The 20,041-nt window shown below is 44.7% G+C and overlaps 1 protein-coding gene across 11 annotated transcripts in view; it reads right to left on the reverse strand.

Moving 5' to 3' along the window:
- IL27RA (interleukin 27 receptor subunit alpha) overlaps positions 1-20,041 on the reverse strand; it is a 203,929-nt gene that overhangs the window by 52,155 nt on the left and 131,733 nt on the right. For all 11 annotated transcript variants that reach the window (XR_014960477.1, XM_085600473.1, XM_085600472.1 and 8 more), the window contains 3 exons: positions 11,198-11,398; positions 5,441-5,545; positions 4,220-4,381 (listed from right to left, as the gene is read on the reverse strand). Coding sequence is in view for 10 of the 11 variants with exons in the window: in XM_085600473.1 (XP_085456599.1) it covers positions 4,220-4,381; positions 5,441-5,545; positions 11,198-11,398 (468 nt within the window). In the remaining variant the exon portion in view is untranslated. The remainder of the gene's footprint in view (positions 1-4,219; positions 4,382-5,440; positions 5,546-11,197; positions 11,399-20,041) is intronic.

Here is a 20,041-nt window from a genome sequence, read left to right on the forward strand (position 1 = left end):
TCTAACTGGGTCTTTGAACACCTCAGGAGCATGTCTAAGAAGACCTTTAAGCATTGGTAGTACCTGTGTAGACTTTTGTGGTTGATCAAAGGTCTCTAACAGAAAATCCTCCTCTACAGGGTCTGAATGTAGTTTGACTCCATGGTATGTTGCGGCCCTATTAACTAGCTGGGCAAAACCCACATTGTCATCTGGTGGAGATGGTTTTGAGGGGTAGTAGTCTGGATCATTGTTAAGATCCGGATCAGTATCGTAATCATGCCATGGGTCTGGTTCCTATGGGGGATCATTAGGATCGTCAGGGTCTAGTGGCACTACATCTTCGTCTTCTTGCCCATCCCCTTGGTCCTCATCACTATCCTCTGGCTGTGGAGAATGTGGTGGAGAAATAAGTAAATTAGGGTTGACTGGTGGGGGGGTTAAGGTGATGGTGAAGTGTTAGTAGCTATGTGAATCTTTTTGAGAGGAACTGGTGCATGTGGTAACTGCTCTGGTTTCCTCTTTGTAGGTAGCTTGGCAACTATATGACCAGTCTTTGGGTGAATCAAAATGGTGGTTTGCTCTGGATCCGGGAGAAAAAGTTCTTTGGTATCGAAGGTTTTCTTCGGCGTGGAAAATTTTTCCTTAGACACTTGTCTTGACTGTTTAGGGGCAATGTCCGGTTCCGAGACCTTCGGATCGGGTTGTTTCAGCTCTGGAGGTGCTTGTTTGGGAGGCTTCTCATCTGATGTTTTCGGTTCCAACGTCTTCGGTTTTGAAGGCTTATCTGTATGCTTCGGCGCCGAGATCTTATCAGGTTGTTTCGGTGCCAAGGTCTTATCCGGCTGCTTCGGTGCCGAGCCTTTATCCAGCTGCTTCGGTGTCGAGCGCTTGTCCGGCTGTTTCGTTGCAGAGTGTTCTTTTGCTGGTTCTGCTGGTTTCGGCGTCGATTGTTTCTCCGGTGCCGACGGCGGAGGGTGCGGCATCTCGGGTGACTTAGCCTTCGGTGCCGAAGGTGGTTTTTCGGGACCGGGTGGTTGTCTCGAGCCGGAAGGCTTTTCTCTGTCCTTTGGCACCGGGCCCGGAGGCGGGGAGCTCCAAGATTTTGGTCAGTGTGGACCTGAGCCCAGGGGGGAAGGTGTCTCCGGAGCCTTTGGTATGGGCTTGGGTGGGGCAGGGGTCTCGGAACTCACATCCCGCTGCGCCGGTGTGATGTCATCTTCGGCGTCGGAGAAGACTGCTTCGGAGACCGAGACCTGCTCTTCTGGATCCGGAAGGCTGTCGGGACCTGGATGGAAGATGTCTGGGATGGAACCTGTGCCTCGGGACATCTCGTGGCGTCGAGATAGTCGATCCCAGATAGTCTTCTTGGATTTGAAGGAAAGGCAAGCCTCACAGTCGTCCTCTTGATGTTCTGGAGAGAGGCACAGATTGCAGACGGGATGGAGGTCAGAGTGTGGGAATTTAGCACCACACTGGTGAAATTTTTTCAAAGGAGTCCGTTCCATCGACGTACGTCGCTACTGGCGCGGGTAGGCCCAACGGCTCGCGTCGAAGTTCACCGATGTCAAACATTTTCGAGGTTTTCGTTGAGGATGCGTCAAAGTAAAACGATCGAGACAATACAGTCGGTTAGCTTGTGATTGCGCGTTGAAAGGTGGTTCGATAACGACACGGACCCGCAGCGCAGCAAGTCACATCCGAACCCGATGGCGGAAGAAAACAATCTAAGGATGGAGCCGATGCCCATGCGCACTGTCGACCGAAGGAGGAGTCAACAACCTCGTGACTACAAAGACTACTTCGAAGACAAAAACAACATGCAAACATCCGAGCCCAACACCAGATGGCGATCTATGCATAGTGTACAATCTGCAGCTCATATGCCTCGAACAACACATTTGGGACCCCGTATTGATCACTCATAACTAATAGGAATTTGGAGCCAAGGTGATTCATGAATGGAGGCACAAAAGAAAGGAACCTAAAGAGAGAATGATTAATGAAAAGAAAAAAATCCTCCATTCACTCTATGATACTTACAGCTGAACATGTTTAGTCCACTTTAGCACACAATCACAAACAACTACCAGATATGGAAAAGAGTTCAACCTCTCAGGACGTCGGCTTTTAACTAATTCAGATTTTTTTATATACTAGAAAGTGCACCAATGACCACTGCCTTGGTCTTGTTGACTAAGGAAATCCATGAACTAAGCACAGCTTGCACCAAGTTGCTGCAATCCATTCGGTGCCTGGGAGGTCAATACACATGATCTGTGTAAAGCAGCAGGGGAAGCTGTCTGAACCAAATTCTAGGAACATCCACTTCTGCACTCAACAATTCATCTTCATCTGCATCTTCTGGGTAAAATGTTAGGGCGCTAATATGCAGGCCTTTCGTACATGGTTTTCTGAGCTGGAGGGAGTGGTACACCCTGTTCCTCTCATACCTGATTAAGGCCGGGAAACCCCTGAGTAGCAATTCCAAAACAGCTAACAAGTTCTTTGCGACACTGAGTGACTCTAAGCTGACCCAAAGTTTTGATCAGTCTACCATATCAAAAGCGCATGACAGTTCTATAAATACCAAATATATAGGTTCCTTCCTGCAGAGAGCATATTTAGAAGTTACCATGTAAAGATTCAGACACGAATCTTGTGTATCTAGGCCCTTTCTGACTCTCTAATTTTACATAACACAATAAGCAGCCTATTACTGCCCATGCATGAAGTTCATCTCTTATGACCACGCCCAAAAGCTGGACCGAATAATCAATGAATGATATTGAGCAATAGCAATAAGTATCCTCCTCTCACCCTTTTTTAATAAGGGGATAATTATTGAGGAACTCCAGGTTTCGCCAAAAGCTAGCGTGCTACAAGCAACTTTAAAAACCCTGCCTTGAAGAGAAGCCCACGATTCCATATTAATTTAGGACTACAGATAAGGACCCCACCTTGTCCAGAGCTTTTGTTAGTAGGACTGGCCCAGCTATAACTACCTCTGCCGGAATGAGTGCAGTGTTTGAGATATCCATATGTGATGCACTGCATTCTTAGTTAGACCCATCAAACTTGCACAAGTCACCTTGCTTTACTGTATCTAAATTTCTCAGGACAGTCGTGATCAGAGATGACCTGGACTAAACTTGCACTGCAAACTAGTGACAGATATGATTTTTAATTGTTAGCATATATGTGTTCTTGACTGGAACTCTTGAAAATTGGTGTGGTCAAGGTGGTGATCTCCACAGTATTTATTGAGTGTTTGCATGATGTTTTAAATGTTATTTTTTATGCCGTATTGTACTTTATGACCAATGGGCAAAATAAAGTAATTGAATAGGAGACTGTATATGCATTTTAAACTATTTGGTGCCACAAGTGATTAAAATACTGCTGCTATTTAAAGTCACTGTTTTATCATAGATTGAATCTAAATGCTTAGATGTTCATTAAAAATCGAAAAGCTATGTGGAAGTAAAGTAAGTCTAAAAATACACTTTAAAAAAAATAGAACGCGCAAAATATGTTTTATCTAACTCATGAAGTCTGCTCTGCAGAAATGCCACCGCTCCTATTTGAGCAACCCATGGTTGCCTCCTTTTTTTTTTATCATCATCAAAACAGAAGGTTGGCGCTCTAGTTCTTTATGAGAAATCTGGCGCCTTCCCTGTGTGGTCTGGTGCCTCTGGGCTAAATAAGCTGTCTTGGTGTTGTAACTAACTCAATCGCAACTCCTGCCGCTTGCTACTCCAAATTGTTGGGTTCTTCATTTGTGGCGGTACTGCTTTCCAGGGCAAGGTTAGCATATAACAAATAGCAAAGGTAAAATAAGCAGGAGCTTATAAGCCCAATAGAGACCTCGGGAAATTCTTCTTGCTAGCAATACAGATTACCAAGTATTCATGGAGCCAGCAATCCAGGACCCTCAAAATGTATTGTACCTAGCCATGAAGAACACTTATAGCTTGAAGCTAGCAATCCAGTGTTCAAAACGTTTCCATATAAGTAGCTTGCTAGCTACAGCAATCCATACATCAGGTGCACTTCAATATTTCATGGTCTACCTCAGAAACCTACTCTTACTTAAAATGTGAACTCCCCACATGCTTCCTATAATTTGCCCTCTTCTACAAAAATACCCAGTAGAATATTACCACACACTGTGGCATCACCAACAACCACTCACACCTCTGTCCTCTAACTGACTGTGCCACTGATGTTTGGCAGTTACCGTTTATTCCCTGCAGCACTTTGCCAGACGCCACCCGGATGACAATGATGGAGTAATGAGTGATGATGCCTCTGCGCTCGGGCAAAGGGAGCTCTCCCACTGTGACAAGTGCGCTGGATGATGAAAGTGCATGGACAGTCACTGGTGGTCCTCTGGAGGGAACTGAGTGGACAAATGGAGACAAGCATTCAACCTATAAGCAACTGTTCACGCAGAACCCAACCACCGCTGGCCCAGCAGGGTGAGTCAATCTCTGAACACTGAGCCACCCACAATATTTCCCACTACCCTCACAACAGGCAGTGTATTCATTTGCGTGCACATCACCACTGAGACGCCAGCAACTAGTTACCCACCATAGGTAGAGCAAGCCACTACCTTTCCAAATGCACTTCCAATACATTAACACAACAATCCATGCCCACAAAAAATTCATCCAGTGGCTGAATGTAGAGAGTTGATGTATAATTACCCAAGGAGGGCAACCACTCCTCACACAGTGCACAACCACAGCCCATACAATGCACTACCACTGCTCACACAGACAAAAGACACTAATACCCAGGGGTCCTAACCACTGGCCAGAAACAACCAATTGCTCCACAATTACCCACAATCCTTCCAGACTGTGCAAGCCATTGCTCTTGTGACTCAGACACTGAAAACCACTACCCTTCCGATGACAGTGCCCACACTGAGGACAGTTTTCTTTTCACACAAAACACTAAAAAACCCTGCCTGCACACTGCAAAACTGAAGCACCCAGAGATCAGCCACCTCCATACACTAGGCTGTGTCACCCAATGTGTGGGTGCAGCCCAAACAAAACTATTTAGGAAAACTTCATACTGCCCACTGCAGACGGCATATGAAACTACTTGCAAAAAGCCAATATAATGCTTACAGAATCTAACCACTCACTTCCTAGAGTTCAAGAGAAAACCACTACCAGAGTCCACCCAACCATGGTACAAACAGATACTGCCCAACCATTTTCCACACATTACAGACAACGTCCAACTTTCTACGCACACATTAGACAGTGTCCATCTTCTAAACACACAACAGCAACTGTCCACACAGTGGACAATCACTGCTAAGGCAGCATAAGAAACTGTCTGCACACCAGACACCATTCAATCACTTTACACATAGTGCAAGTGACTCCACAAGCCCAACCACCAGCAGATACTTTATTCAGCCATCATACACACGTCTCACCTCCTTCCCGGATGTAGCAAATGCTGGAGCTGGGTTCACCATAGCCATCCCGGTAAAGACCATAAAGTGAAACTTGATATGGCCTCTCTGGCTGGAAGAAGTCATCTGCAGAGAGGAGAGTAAAACAAAGGAGTACATAGGCTTTGCCAGCAGGGGAAGAGTAAGAGCCAAATTCAGTCGGGTCAGCACCACCCATGAAAAGCACACTTACACAAGAGATACCATGTGTGTGGTACAAGTATCAGCTGGAAGTACCCTGATGCAGACGGGAAAGGACAAGCAGGATCTGAGCGTAAGGTTACTGTCAGAGCTGTGCCAAAAGCAGAGTACTGAAAAAGCAGAGGGTGCAGAGGGTGCAGAATGAGGTGCACTGAATGAACTATGTGTCCGGAATCTATGTTGGAATCTCAAGCTCAACATCAAGTGTCACTTATCACTAGCGAGCAATAACGCGTACATGTACCTTGATTTTTTTTGTTTAAGTAGGAGGCCAGTTTTCTTGAGCCCTTAACATGTAATGGTTTCTCTTTTCAGTACGAGCGTCCTTGCCCTTTTGTCATGCTTTTCTGTTGCCTCTAAATTGGGATAATCTGCCTCGTTAACCCACTTTTTTTTTTACCGGTTTCCTTATCCACCCCACCCATATATCCTCCCAGTCTTTTCCCCATGTTTTCCTCTCATGGTTTGCCCTCCTGTCTTCATTCGCCATTACTCACTCCTAGCTCCCTTTGTAAAGCATGGTTCTTCACCCCACCTCTATTTCCCCCGCTTCCTGTATCTATCTTCTTTCTTACCATTCCGCCGGCACCTGACCCCTTTAATACTAGTGGGTTGTTTCTCACTTCACCCCTCCAAACACAGACATAGTGGATGGTTTCAATAATCATCATTTGGTACATCCTTTTTTTTAACTCTTCTGTGTCTTATTTCTGATTTTGGTCCATAAACAGTCTTTCTTCTAAGTCTTCTATTTAGTGTTATGTCTGTTTTCCTCCACTGCTGTAGCAATACATTGCTATGTAATTTAAAGTATGTAGTCTGGCAGTCTTTCTGTTACCTATCAGGGATTTAAATTTTCTTCCTATTCAAATGAGCGAGATCAAAAAACTCCCTTCTGACACATATAAATGTGAGATTTAACTTGTGGAAAAAGCACTCAAGACTGTAATTTCCTCAAGCTTATAAAATTGTTTGTGGAAATCAAAATAAATGTACTCATTTTTGAAATCTATTACTATGTATGGGTCACAAGATGGAGAAGCAGAGGGTTCTATAGCATATACGGCAACTAAAGAACAACTCCCCTTCCATATAAATAACATACTTGCACATTACCAGATTTTGGCAGGAAACTTCTGGGTTTCCTTAGTTAGTCCAATATTAGTTTTAACTTTAGTCCACTTAAAACGCCATCTAATCCAATGCCAGGTAATTGGAAAGAAAAATACTACTTAACCAGTATGGCATGTAGAGCTGTAAATTCATATGCGTTAGCATAGATTGCCATCTGATGTTGGGCTCGGACGCATGCACTTTGTTTTTCTTCGAAGAAGTGTTTGTAGTCACTAGGTAAGTGACTCCTCCTTACGGTGATAGTGCGCATGGGCATCGACTCCACCCCCAGACTGTTTCCGCCATAAAGGGTGATGATGGAGTTACTAAGAATAGAAAGAGATGTCCATGTGTGTTATAGCTAAGTAAGATAACACTGCAGCAGATAAAGGCACCCGGGGAGGCGGGTCGGTGCATATGAATCTACAGCTCTACATGCCAAGAACAGATGCATACTGGGTAAGTAGCAATTTCCATTCGAGGCATATGAGCTGTAGATCATATGGGTTAGCATATACTATACAGCAGTTATCTTCCCAGCGGTGGCTAACCTGTATCTGTTGCAGTGGTTTGAAAGAGTGTTCTTACGACAGCCTGACCCACACTAGCTTGTTATTTGCATGCACATCTACACAGTAGTGTTTTGTGAATGTGTGAGGTGTAGACCAAGTTGCAGCCTTACAGATGTCATCTAAGGGTATATCTAGTAAGAATGCCATAGAAGCCCCTAGTTTGCATGTGGAATGCGCTCTAGGGGGAATAGTTAATGTGCGTTTGGCTTTAATATAACATATTTGGATGCATTTAACTATCCATCGTGCAATACCAGTTTTTTAAATGGGATTGCCTTTCAATGTAATAAAGTATTGCTCTTTTAACATCTAGTGTGTGAAGAGCACGTTCTGCCACTGAGTCTGGTTGAGGGAAAAACACTGGTAGTTCAACAGACTGATTGAGGTGAAAGGCAGAACCACTTTGTTGTGATGAATTTATAAAAATGGTCCTAGTATGGTTAGTGCCTGGAGCTCACCAACTCTTCTAAGAGATGTGATGGCTATAAGGAAGGCTACCTTCCAAGTGAGCAACTGTAGTTCACATTTGTGCAGAGGCTCAAACGGTGGGCCATAAGTCTTGTAAGGACAATATTAAGGTTCCAACCTGGAGAGGGTGGAACTCTAGGGGGAATAATTCTCTTGAGTCCTTCCATAAATGCTTTGATAGCGGGCACTCTAAACAAAGACAAGTGTTGTATGTTCTGTAGATAAGCGACTATTGCAGCAAAATGCAATCGTATAGATGTGTATGCTAAGTCACAGCATTGTAGGTGTAAGAGATAGCAAATGATGTTTTGAATGGAAGCATCTAATGGATTGATTTGATTGTTTGTACAGTAAATTACAAATCGTTTCCACTTTGCTGCGTAGCATGCTCTTGTGATAGGACATCTAGCTTCTTTAAAGGCGTTCATGCAGTCTGGCGGGAGATTAAGGTAACCAAACTCTATGAGTTCAGGGGCCAGGTCGCAAGGATGAGTTGAGTGGGATCTGGATGTCTTATCTCTCCATGGTTCTGAGTGAGAAGCTTGGGTGAGAGGTGTAGTTTTTGATGAGGAACTACAGATAGTTCCAACAGGGTTGTGAACCAAGGTTGTCAAGCCTATGTGGGAGCAACCAGGATCATTGTGAGGGAATGCTGTTGGAGCTTCCGAAGCACTAATGGAATGAGCGGGAGAAGCGGAAATGCATAAGCAAATGTTCCTGACCAGTTCATCCATAGCGCATTGCCTTAGGACAATGGGTGTGGATACCTGGACGCGAAGTCTGGGCATTTTGCGTTCTGGTGTGTGACAAACAGATTCATTTCTGGGTTGCCCCACATTTGAAAGAATGGAATTAGAACTTGAGAATGTAATTCCCATTCATGGATCTGTTTTCATTGACGACTGAGGAGATCTGCGATGTGATTGTCTACTCCTGGAAGGTATTCGGCAAGGAGATATATCTTTTGAGGTATGGCCCATATCATATGGTTTGAGCTAGTCACGAGAGCTGTAGGGAATGTGTCCCACCCTGTTTTTGTATGTAGTACATTGCAGTCAGGAGGTTCGTACGGATTAGGACAGCTTTGCGGACTATTTGGACGTGAAAAGCTTTTAATGCTAGAAAAATTGCTAGCAGTTCCAGGTGGTTTACATGGAGCTGTTTTTGTTGTAGAGTCCACATGCCCTGAATGGTATGATTTTGAAGATGAGCTCCCAAGCCGTTTGAGTGATGCGTCTGCTGTTAGCACTATTTATGGAACCAGGTCGAGGAACGGCCGCCCTTTGGAAAGGTTTTGTGTGTTCCACCACTGCAGAGAGCAATGTGTGCAGCTGTCTAACAACACCAGATTGGTTAAAAGACCTTGAGCCTGGTTCCACTGAGGTGCTAAGCATTCCTGTAGAGGACGCATTTGGAGTCTTGCATAAGGGACGATTAGAATGCAATAGGAGTACCTGTTGAAGAGTGAGCATGTGGAAATGGTCTGACTGAATGTAGAGGTTGAAGCGTTACTAGAATGTCCAGTTTCAGGGTCGATATGTAATTGTTTCTGTTTTGGCTCCAAAGGGTCCTGTGGAGGAGGTTCTCTGGATAGGGTGTCTTTGTCCTTTTGTTTTGTTTCAGAGGTTTTTTTTACAGGGTTAGTCTCTGAAGCTTTTTTTTAGAGGGGTGGTCTTTGACTCTGTGTGCTTCTCCGACTTCGAGCCTTTCGGTGCGGACTGTTTCGGCTCCGAAGGTTTGAGTTTTACCGGTTTCAGCTCCAACGGTTTATCTTTATTGGGTTTCGGCTCAGAAGCTTTGGGTTTAGCTGGTTTCGGATCCGAGTTTTTCGGTGCCGAAGATGTCTTCGGTGCTGAAGATGTCTTCGGTGCTGGCAGCGAAGCGGTAGGCACATGCTTGGTCTTGGGTTTCAGTGCCGAAGATGTGTGTTCGGCACCGGTATGGGGCCGGCTTGATCCCGAGCCGGAAGGCTTATCATTATGTTTCACAGCCGGCCCGAGGGCGGGGCATCTGAAATGTGTTCACGGTGTCGACCTGGGCCTGAGGGCGAAGGCGATACCGGAAGCGGAACCTTTGTTGTTTTTGTGGGTACTTGGGACTCGTTACTCACTCTTCGTTGAGCCGGAGTGACGTCCAAGTCTTCTCCATGTCTTCAGACGCAGAGATTTCTTCTTCTTGTTCGGCACCGGGCTGTTAGAATTCAGACTCTTCTCCGAAGATGTCTGGCACCGGGATAGTGCCGCATCGCATTTCGTGACATCGAGCCCGATGGTCACGAATGGTTTTCTCAGATCGGAATGATCGACAGGCCGCGCAGTTGATTTCTTCGTGCTCTGGGGATAGGCAGAGGTTACAGACCTCGTGCAGGTCTGTGTATGGGAACTTAGCACCACACCCGGAGCATTTCTTAAATGGAGTCCTCATCGAAGCTACCGATCTAAGTTCTTGGATTTTACGATGCGCGTCGAAAGGGAAGCCGCGTTCGAAAACAATACTGTCGAGTGGTAAGGATTGCGCCTTGAAAGGGTTCGAAGACGATACCGAACCGGAGTGCAGCAATACACATCCGAACCCGATGGCGGAAAAAAAAACAATCTGGGGATGGATTCGATGCCCATGCGCACTATCACCGTAACGAGGAGTCACCTACCTCGTGAGTACAAACACTTCTTCGAAGAAAAACAAAGTGCAAAAATCCGAGCCCAACACCAGATGGCGATCTATGCTAACGCACATGATCTACAGTAGATCTGGGCGGTAAATTCCGTTCCGCTCGTGGAATTTGCGTAATTTCGCATTCCGTGGAGAACACGGAATTGCCCAAAATTTCTGCATTCTGCAGCTTCGCGGAATTTTTTTGCTTGTTTGCGTTCTCAAAATGCGTGTTCGCGAGATATTTCCCCCCGAGCACGCAAACACCGTTCGCGAACAGGAAAAAAGCATTGCGAGCAAGCAATTCTGCGTGTTCGCGGAATTTTTGTGTGCTCGCTGAGATTTTTTACCGTTTCGCGGAGCTTTGCGTAGCGTAAATACGCAAATTCCGCCCACCCCTAATCTACAGCTCATATGCCTCGAACATACATTTTCTTTATTTCTGTCTCTAATTCCTCCACACAAGTATTTAAAATGTTAGCATGTATGCTTTAGGTGAGGACTGTCTAAGACCCACAGCAGAGTCATGTATGGGTACAGTCAGTACAGAACAGGAGGGAATCTGCAGGCCATCACTAAGGGGTAATGGCAGAAATGAGCCTGGGTGCTGAACACCAGGATTGAGGGACTTTGCAGAGCGGTGTGTCGAATCATGCTTCACACAGCAGGGCCAGCCTAGATCGCATATCCCTGAATTCCTACTTTCACCTGTCCCCCCCTTGATAGGCCTCACCTGACAGAAGAACACTGTGGAGCCCAGATGATGCTGCAAACCTTCTCCACTGAATCCCACTGGTGTCATCCTGCACTGCCAACCTCCATTCCAAGAGATATTCCTGCAGCTTTTTCTGGTGTTTATCGTTTGGCATCCATGAGATATTGAAAGCTGGGCCACTGGTCTTCTGAATCCACAACTGAGTCGTAGTTGCGAGACCTACAAGGAACCCAGAAGACATTGAGAAGAAAATGAAGTGTAGACCAAGAGTCAACAACTGTCTGGGTTATTTAAGTGAGTTAATTTCAAGGGTTCTTTAGGGGAGGAGGCATCAGTGGCATACACTAGAAGGATATGTGGTAAGAAATTAAATGTACTTAAAGCACAGATAACTTGCTCTTCAGGCTCTGTAGAGCCTATATAAAAATACAATGTTTGAGTGAAGCCTGAAAGATCTTTTTCTAGAAGGCTTTAGGTGGAGGAATGAGGGTATATGGTGAAAGTATTATTGAGACGTCCCTGACGATCCAGATTTGAAGAAGCATGTAAACATTGCCAGAACATTGACATCTCGAGGAAGACACAATTTTGGAAAAGATGTAGCAGACATCCAGTGCCTTAAATCTTGCTTTTCCTATAAACATGGAAGTCAGAAGACCATCCATAATGCAACTCTACCAAGGTAAAACCCAAATTTACCTCCATGACATATCTTAGAAGACAAACAATCATCTCGGCACTGGTAATATGACCCTAGACAGAATCACACATATGCGTAATGTTACTCTGCTTCCACATCCCGGCTGACAGTGAGGCAACATGTGCTGGGGCTATACAAAAATTCTAAATACTTTAAAAAAAAATTATATGTTTTGTGCTAGGTAGGCCACCTGGGATTCATTTCCAAATTATTTGATAATGATTTGGTGGGGATGGTCGTTAGGGTGGCGGCGGCTGCAGAGGAGGTATGGTGCCAACTGAGGCTCCTTTTAAATTCAAATACAGCTTACCAGAAACTAGATTCCAGGTATTGGTAGAAGAACCTGCAAACTACTATACTGGAGGGGGCAATGTCCCACTTGTCATTCAACGAAAGTCCATGCTCCACCACTAAAATTGGTCAGTTACGGTGCAGCTCGTGTTGCACATCTACCTCCAATGTTCCAGGTCAAAGTGAACATCACCTAGAACGCTGGCTGCATCACCTACTACATCTGAAGTCATAACATGGTACCTATCTGAGAAACTTATCACTGGGGGAAGTCATGCAACTCAAAGACAAATTCATGAAAGAAAAAAAACACACAAAACAAACTGTCTCCTCCTCAGCTCCAAGTCTTTGCAATTCACTTCTGGCATCCCACTTCCACGTCGCCTTTCACCTTGCCCTTGCCTCTACCCTACAAGCTCTCAGTACAGAACTGAATGTTTCAAATTAAAAAACAGCATCTCCTTGTGTGAGCCAAATAAGTGGTGGCACCATGCCCTCCATTCAGTGTGATCGGAAGCCAGCGTCCTATTCCGACTGATATCATCAACTGTAACGACAGTGGGCAAATTAAAGAGGACACGTTTTTCAAAAATAAAATAGGGTGCTCCATGCTTTTAATACTTACATTTCTGCTGCTTTTCTCTACTCAAAATTGTTTGAGGGAATGATCTCTAGTTTGATCGAACAGAGAACTACTACTCAAAAACTCTTCCCATCTGCCTTACTTGTATTGTTCTCTAAGCATTTGACCTACTTGGTCAGTCGCATGCTTTGTGACCAGACTCTTAAACAGGAAGTACCCCATAGAAAGGCAGGAAGCATAGTCATAGATTGATAACAGCAGATAGGGTGCATAGGAAAATACAACATTTTCTTGTTTAAATAAAGTAAAACAGAGGGCTGGGAGGGGAAAGTCCCTTTCAGTGGTGTAAGGGTGTGTACCCTTGCCCCGAGTGCACGACTGCTTGTGAAACTGGTATACTTTTATTATGGTGCCAACATCACACTAATCTAGCATGAGCACAGAGGCCCAGGCTTGTCCCCGACTATGTGCAGTCCAAGACCTGTTCTTTAGCGTTGAGGGGTGCGCCAAGCATGCCCTCACAGTCAGCAGTGGACTTCTGTTCCTATCTTGGGTGTAAACAAAGCGGTGGTGGCAGCATACTGTGTTTTGTGAATTTTGTATGCAGCCTGACCTTTTATCTGCATCAGAAAGAGCATGTGGCCCTATTATGTAGAGTTCAGCTGCTGTGTGAAACTGAGTACCCTTGCGCTGACATCTTGTGTGCAAATTGAGTCAGTGTGTGTGTACACTGAGCATGTGACAAGGGTGGTAGAAGAACTCTGTATGTGTGCCAGAGTCTGAGTACTGAAGGCTGTGGGATTCATTGAGGATGCCCATGTGTAGTATCCTGTCTTTATTGTTATTTATCATATGCTCTACCAGTGGAATGTTCCTGTGATGATGCGTTATGGAATCCTGGGAGCTTATCACAGAAAGACAGTTGACTGGGGCCGAGCAGCAGGCTGGCTGCTCCTGGTGGGGCTAGTCCTGAGCTGAACTACAGAACTTGTAACCAACTACAATAAAGTCTCCTGAACCACTACAACCAGCCTGGACTCAGTTACTACATCATGGTTGTATCATGACACAAGATGGAGGCTAATCCAGAAAGCGCATCTGTATTGCTGATATTCAGTGAAAGAGTATTGCCAGCAATCCTGGGGCTGGAGGGTGGAGAGCCACACACTGAAGTGAGGAGGATGAAGAGAGAGGTACCTTTGGAAATTCCATGAAGACTTTGTTAGCCAGTGGTTGCTGATTAGTTCTTCCTGAGCCCTACCACTTGGTAGATGGTAGAGGTGAAGGGACTGCACTTTCAGTTGTTTTAGCTGAGGATGTTTCTAGGATGGGTATGCTCTGTTGTCGGTCTCCGATAACAGCTTCAGGGAGGCTGATAACAACCACGTGCAGGAAACTCTTACCCCATTGTGTCCATGTTGTGGGTGCTCCTTTCTGGAACCATCTTTCTGGAACCACTCCCAGTGCTCAACATATCACAGGCCAAGGTATAAAAGCTAAAAACCTGACTGGATCTATTTCAGTGGCCATGCATATCTCAAATTCCCCTGACATTACCCTCAATTATCAGACATATTTAAACTCTATAACATGCATCAGAAGGTGCAGAATTTGGGGACAGCAATAAGACAACAAAGAAGAATAAGCCGAGAACATAACAACAGTAGTATCACGTAAATCCTGTCCTTCAAAAAAGGATGATGACAAATGTACTGAAATATAGAGGGCAAAGTCCCAAGTTTCCAAATGATTTTAGTCCAGTACTGCTATTGTTCCAGTCACATTTGCTGATAATTCCTTCTTGGTTAACCAAAGTTCATTAAAAGAAATTCCACAGGAAAGTACAGTGAACTCATTCCAAAGTGTCCTTTACAAAACAGTCCTGGATCTAAAACCTTCAGATTAAGTAGTAAATTTCTCTTGTTTTCGCGGGTCCAGTCAGCCAAAATGCGTGTTCACTGGACTGGAACACAGTACCGCTTTCACAAGGCTGAAATTGGTCAAATACGTCATACAGTTCCATCATTATAAATATATAGTCTCAATAATTAGAGTACTCCCAATTAATGCAGAGAAACTAAGGATCGACTGCCACAGTTCCAGCAAGCAACATTTGACCAAATTATTCATTATCATGATAAGTGACTTCCAAGTACGATCCTTGGTGCACAATGTGACTGTCTGCAGAAGCCTCAGTGATCCCTGCTGTGAGGAGCATCGCATTGCACATAGGTTGTGTCTGGAGAGCAGATTGAGAAGGATACTTGAAAGACAACCAACCCAAGCAGTTAATGAAGCATAAGAGAGTGGATCCACATCCCCTGTCTAGAAACTGTATAAATTGGAATCCAAACCACCCCACCCGAAGAGCTGCTGTTTAACCATGGCTGGGGTCTGCCCAACAGCCAGTCTTCCAGAGGTGAGGGAACATCACCTGAAGCCACTACTTTCTGTTGGAGGAACGGACGGTCTGCCTGAAAGGTATAAATGCATGCCTCCCCCCAATGCTGAGAGGGAAGGACTGTGCCTGACCCCGCAGGAGAACAGACTGTCCAGGAGGAGAGGCCTGCGTGTGTTCCGGGTGAGGGGAACCCCAGAGACAGCAGACTACCTAAGAGACTGTGCCAGGGGAGATCCCGTGCTATGAAAAAATGACACAACCTGTGTGTGTCGTTCCTGGAGTAAGCTGTGCCAAGTTTATGCCAGAAGCGTATCACCTGGCAGCAGGGTCGCTCATCTGATGATGCCACTGCAGATGAAGAATGAAGATCTGTGTTACCGCTGAGAGGAGAGCATGCTCTGCTTCAGAGCTGTCCATGTCCAAGAGCGTTTCGACATGGATAGCCTCAACTTTATTAACAGAGTGCCTACCTATAGCTGACTTTAATTGCTGGTGCTGCCAGAAAGATTTGCCTCCCCAAGCCTGCTTGCTGACACTGTTCAGAACAGCCGCCACCACGGTCCTGCATCTAAGAATACAAGCTACAAAAGATGGCTGATGCTGTTGCACCTGCCACACACCCAGACAGTTGAGAGCATTCTAACAGGTGAACAGCATGGCTCAGCCCGCCAGGTGACAAGAGACACAAAGGCGCGAGGGCCGATCCACCTCACCAACTAGAGACTTATTTTGGTGATAAAGAAATTATATTGTTTTAAATTGATCTGTCTACTGAAATCAGTGAGAGCATTTAAGCTAATTGCGTGGGAGTCTAACCCCGCTGTAATATGTAGTTATGTATTATAATAAATGTGTGTATTTCTTTAAGTGATGTGGTCATATTTAGAATGTAGATTGTTGTAGTGTTCTTGTCTATTAGAACTTTAGCCCATTAGATACTCTGCTGCTTTGGCTGGAGGTCGTGGGTCCTGTGTGTGGAATAAACTGAAACTTGAGTTTTCCTGCATTGTGCCTGGATTCCATTATTTCATCCATACCACACCCGCCTAGCCTGATAGAATATTTTGGAAGTTAATAGCTGAAATTTTGGCCCTAGCAGAAAAAGAACAACTACAGGGAAAGGGTTGAAACACCACAGAACAGAATGCAGCAATTTTCACTCCTGTGTGTTGTATTAATTGGAATGTAGAGTACTGAGTTATGCTATCAGATTAAAAGTCATTTATTTTCCTAAGGACAAGCACTAGGCTAGAAATACCTTATTATGCCTGTTGATAGTGGAATTCTGAACTCTTGCCCCCCACATTACCTCCCCAAGAAGCAGTTGATTGCTCACCCTCGCTACCCTGAGAGTCAACTGAGGAAAGGGTTGTACTTGGACAGTCTGCAAAGTCATAAAAGGACGGGTCCCAGGACCCCAGTGGCAAAAAACATAACCACCATGGTTGGTGCCCTGCAGTCCCTCTCAGCCTTCTGGCCCCCTCGAACAGGGCCTTACGCAGTGCACCTCTGCTGCTCTATAGGATTACAGATTGCACTTCTGATGTTACTCACTGATGTTGCTTCCAGTTTCACAGTTTTAAAGCAGTTCATAAAATATAAGACAGTTACAGTAAACAGGATTTCATACCAAACGATCAAAGCAAGATGATTTTCATCTGTTAAATCTGGTTGAATTCAAAATTTTAAATCATAATTCTAAAGAGTATTTATTTATTTTTAAAAATATGGCTATCCCGTAACAATTCAAATCCTTTTCATATAACATTCTGCAATGCTACACACCAAGCAAAGTCCATACTCGACAAATACAAAACAATTAAATGAATACTGTTAAAAATGGGGTTTCTGGTTTGCAAAGTATGCACCCTGTCCAAGCAGGAACCACAATCCTAGTCAGGGTAAGTCACTTCAAACGTAAATTATCCTGTGCACACCCTCTGGTAGTTTGGCACAGAGCTGTCATACTTAACCTGAGAGGCAATGTGTAAAGTATTTATGCAACACTTAAACAGTAAACCAGTGAAAACACTACAGAAAGACTCCACAGCAGTTCAGAAAAATAAATTATTACTGTATAAATAAAACAAGACTAAAACAACAAAAATCCAATATGTAGAAGTTGAGATATGATTTTGTAAAGAAATGAGTTCTAGTGCTTAGAAGCAAATAGCGCTTTAGGGTTACTTGAGGTCACGCTGGGCCAGGGAAAAGTCAAACGTTTGGGCTGACCGCGATAGAGCGCAGGCTAGCTACTGGACCCACACAGGCCCCGATGAACAAAGTAGCTTATCCTAGTTGCAACAGTGAGATGGGGGAAGGACGCAGTTGAGCGATGTGTCGATCTCGATCCTACAATGGGGGTGATGCGTCTGTTCCGTAGACAAGACGTTGGGCCACGATGCACTGATTCCGAAGTGCGATGCGCCAGTACCTCCGCTCAGTTGAGGGAATGCGTAGATCTCTCCAAGCTGAGGCGATGCAACTTTCCGATGCGTCGGAGCTCTCACGGCAATGTGCTGTTTCAGAAAAAGCGATGCACTGATTTTACTTCTACAACCAGGTCGATGTGCCGGTTCTGCTACACACCGACAGGAAATGCATCGATTTCCATGTTACAAGTAACTGTGTCCACTTTCAGTGAACCAGGTAGAGGCTTTGATATCCCTGATTCTCAAGCAACAGGAGGAAAGCCAACAAGCCCTTAGGGCACCCTTGGATGGAAAAACAGAGTCCAGCTCTCCTCCAGCAGGGTCAGAGAGCAGCAGGGCAGCACAAGAGAAAAGCAGGCCTTCTAGGTCAGCAGTCCAGCAAGGAGTCCTCTGACAGAGGTTCAGCTGTAGGTCCGGAAAGGTCTGATTTTAGTGGGTCAGAGACCCGGTACTTGTACACAAATGTGCCTTTGGAGTGCACACGGGTCCTTACATCTCAGCCCTGGCTTCAGACTATCAGTAGGGGGTAATCAGTCCTTTGTGTGAGAACAGGACCCTACCTATTGAAGTGTCAGCTCTTCCCTCCCTTATTGCCTAGGAAGAGTCATCAGAATGCAGATTATGTAGCTAGGTACGCAGACACACCTAGCCTTCCTGTGTGTTTGGCTGTCTAGAAGGAATACATAAAGTGTAGCTGTCACTCACCCCAGACGTGTATTGGAGACAGGCTGTAAGCTACACAGAGCAGTAAATGCCCACTTTCTAAAAGTGGCATTTGTAAAATAGTAATGATAAGTCCAACTATACCAGTAAAGAGGATTTATCATTTCCATTCCAAAGATATGAAACTGTAGTGAGGACATGGGATTAACTGCGGACATTGCTAATTTAGCATAAGTTAGTATATGCTTGGCAGTCATTCTGCCACTTTTGCACACAACACTACATGGCTCTGTTCTCATAAATACTCTGCTTGCGCATCTTCACATGAGAACTGTCTGCCTTTCACATATCTAGCTATACACCGTGCTCTTCGTCTGCACAGCGTGTTCAAGGTCGAAAAACAATGTATGCTGTTGATTCACTTTGGTCAGTCCCACGCCCATAGACATAACATGAAACACAGCTGCACTACTGAAACTCAGGTGCTTTTAATATGGCATTACATGCATGAGAAGGCACTTGGAGAAAACCTTTCCAACGAAGAGGAGCGGTCTTTGTCCTGAGATGTAAATCATTGCATCTAACCTTGGAGGTATGGGGTTCCCCTGACAAAGCCTAGAGGTCTTCTATAATTCTAATAAACTAGCTCTTAGCATGGGGAGGGTGGTAAGGCGCTGTAGTCCTGTTTCCACTGTCATTATAATACGATTTCCCCTTTTGTGCTTTATGGAATAGTAACAATGCTGATTATACTGTTCTTATGCATTTTGCTGCTAGTATTGGCTCGTGTACTGCATTATAGAGCATGTTAGTTAAAATAAACATTTTAAACTATACCGTGTCTCTGTTTACTCACGTTGTGGACAAGTATGAGTGTTTGAGCAAAAGAGTGTTCTTGTTTCCCACTACTCCTGAGAGGAACGAAGTCGCATGTTCTAGGTTGTCTAATCATTGGTAGCTTCACTGAAGTACGGAGAACGAATGAGACACTATTGCTAGTCGGATTGGGGTTCTAGGTACTGAGGTGGGTTTTTTGGTACACCACAATACACCAAGGTCCTGGTTTCCGGCGCATAGTTCTGTGTATGTGCAGAATCCCTGCAATAAAACAGAATGCAGCTAATCCTTTCTGATCAGGAATTACAACTTAAAAGTGTATTAAGGAATTCCCAAGGTTACTCAATGAGAGAAGTAGGCCTCACAGTGGTTAAAAACGAATTTAGCTGTTTGTCACTACGAAGACATGTTAAAATTAAAACGTAAATGTCCAACATTTATTTAAACAGCACCTTGCCCATATGGTTACTTTGGGCCTACCTTAGGGGTGACCTATGTGTAATAAAATGGGAGTTTAAGGCTAGGCACAAAGTTATAAAAGTTAAGTCGAAGTGGCAGTAAAACTGCACAGACAGCCCTGCAATGGCAGACCTTAGACATGGTTAAGGGGCGACGTATGTGGATGGCACAATCAGTGATGCAGGCCCACTAGTAGCATTTAATTTACAGGTCCAGGGCACATGTGGTTCACTTTACAAGGGACTTATAAGTAAATTAAATAGGCCAATTGGCGATGAGCCCATATTGCCATATTCAGGGGAGAGAGCAAACGTACTTTAGCACTGTTTAGCAGTGGCAAAGTGCGCAGAGTCCTAAAGCCAGCAAAAACGAGGTCAGAAAAATGGAGGATGACGGCAAAAAGTTTGGGGTGACCCTTCAGAGAGAGCCATTTTCCAACAAATACCAAATAACATTTAGAAGGTTTTGCCTTAGTCCCAGCTACACAGGTTAAGTT

The sequence above is a fragment of the Triturus cristatus genome, chromosome 4_2, assembly GCF_964204655.1.
Source record: "Triturus cristatus chromosome 4_2, aTriCri1.1, whole genome shotgun sequence".
NCBI lineage: Eukaryota > Metazoa > Chordata > Amphibia > Caudata > Salamandridae > Triturus > Triturus cristatus.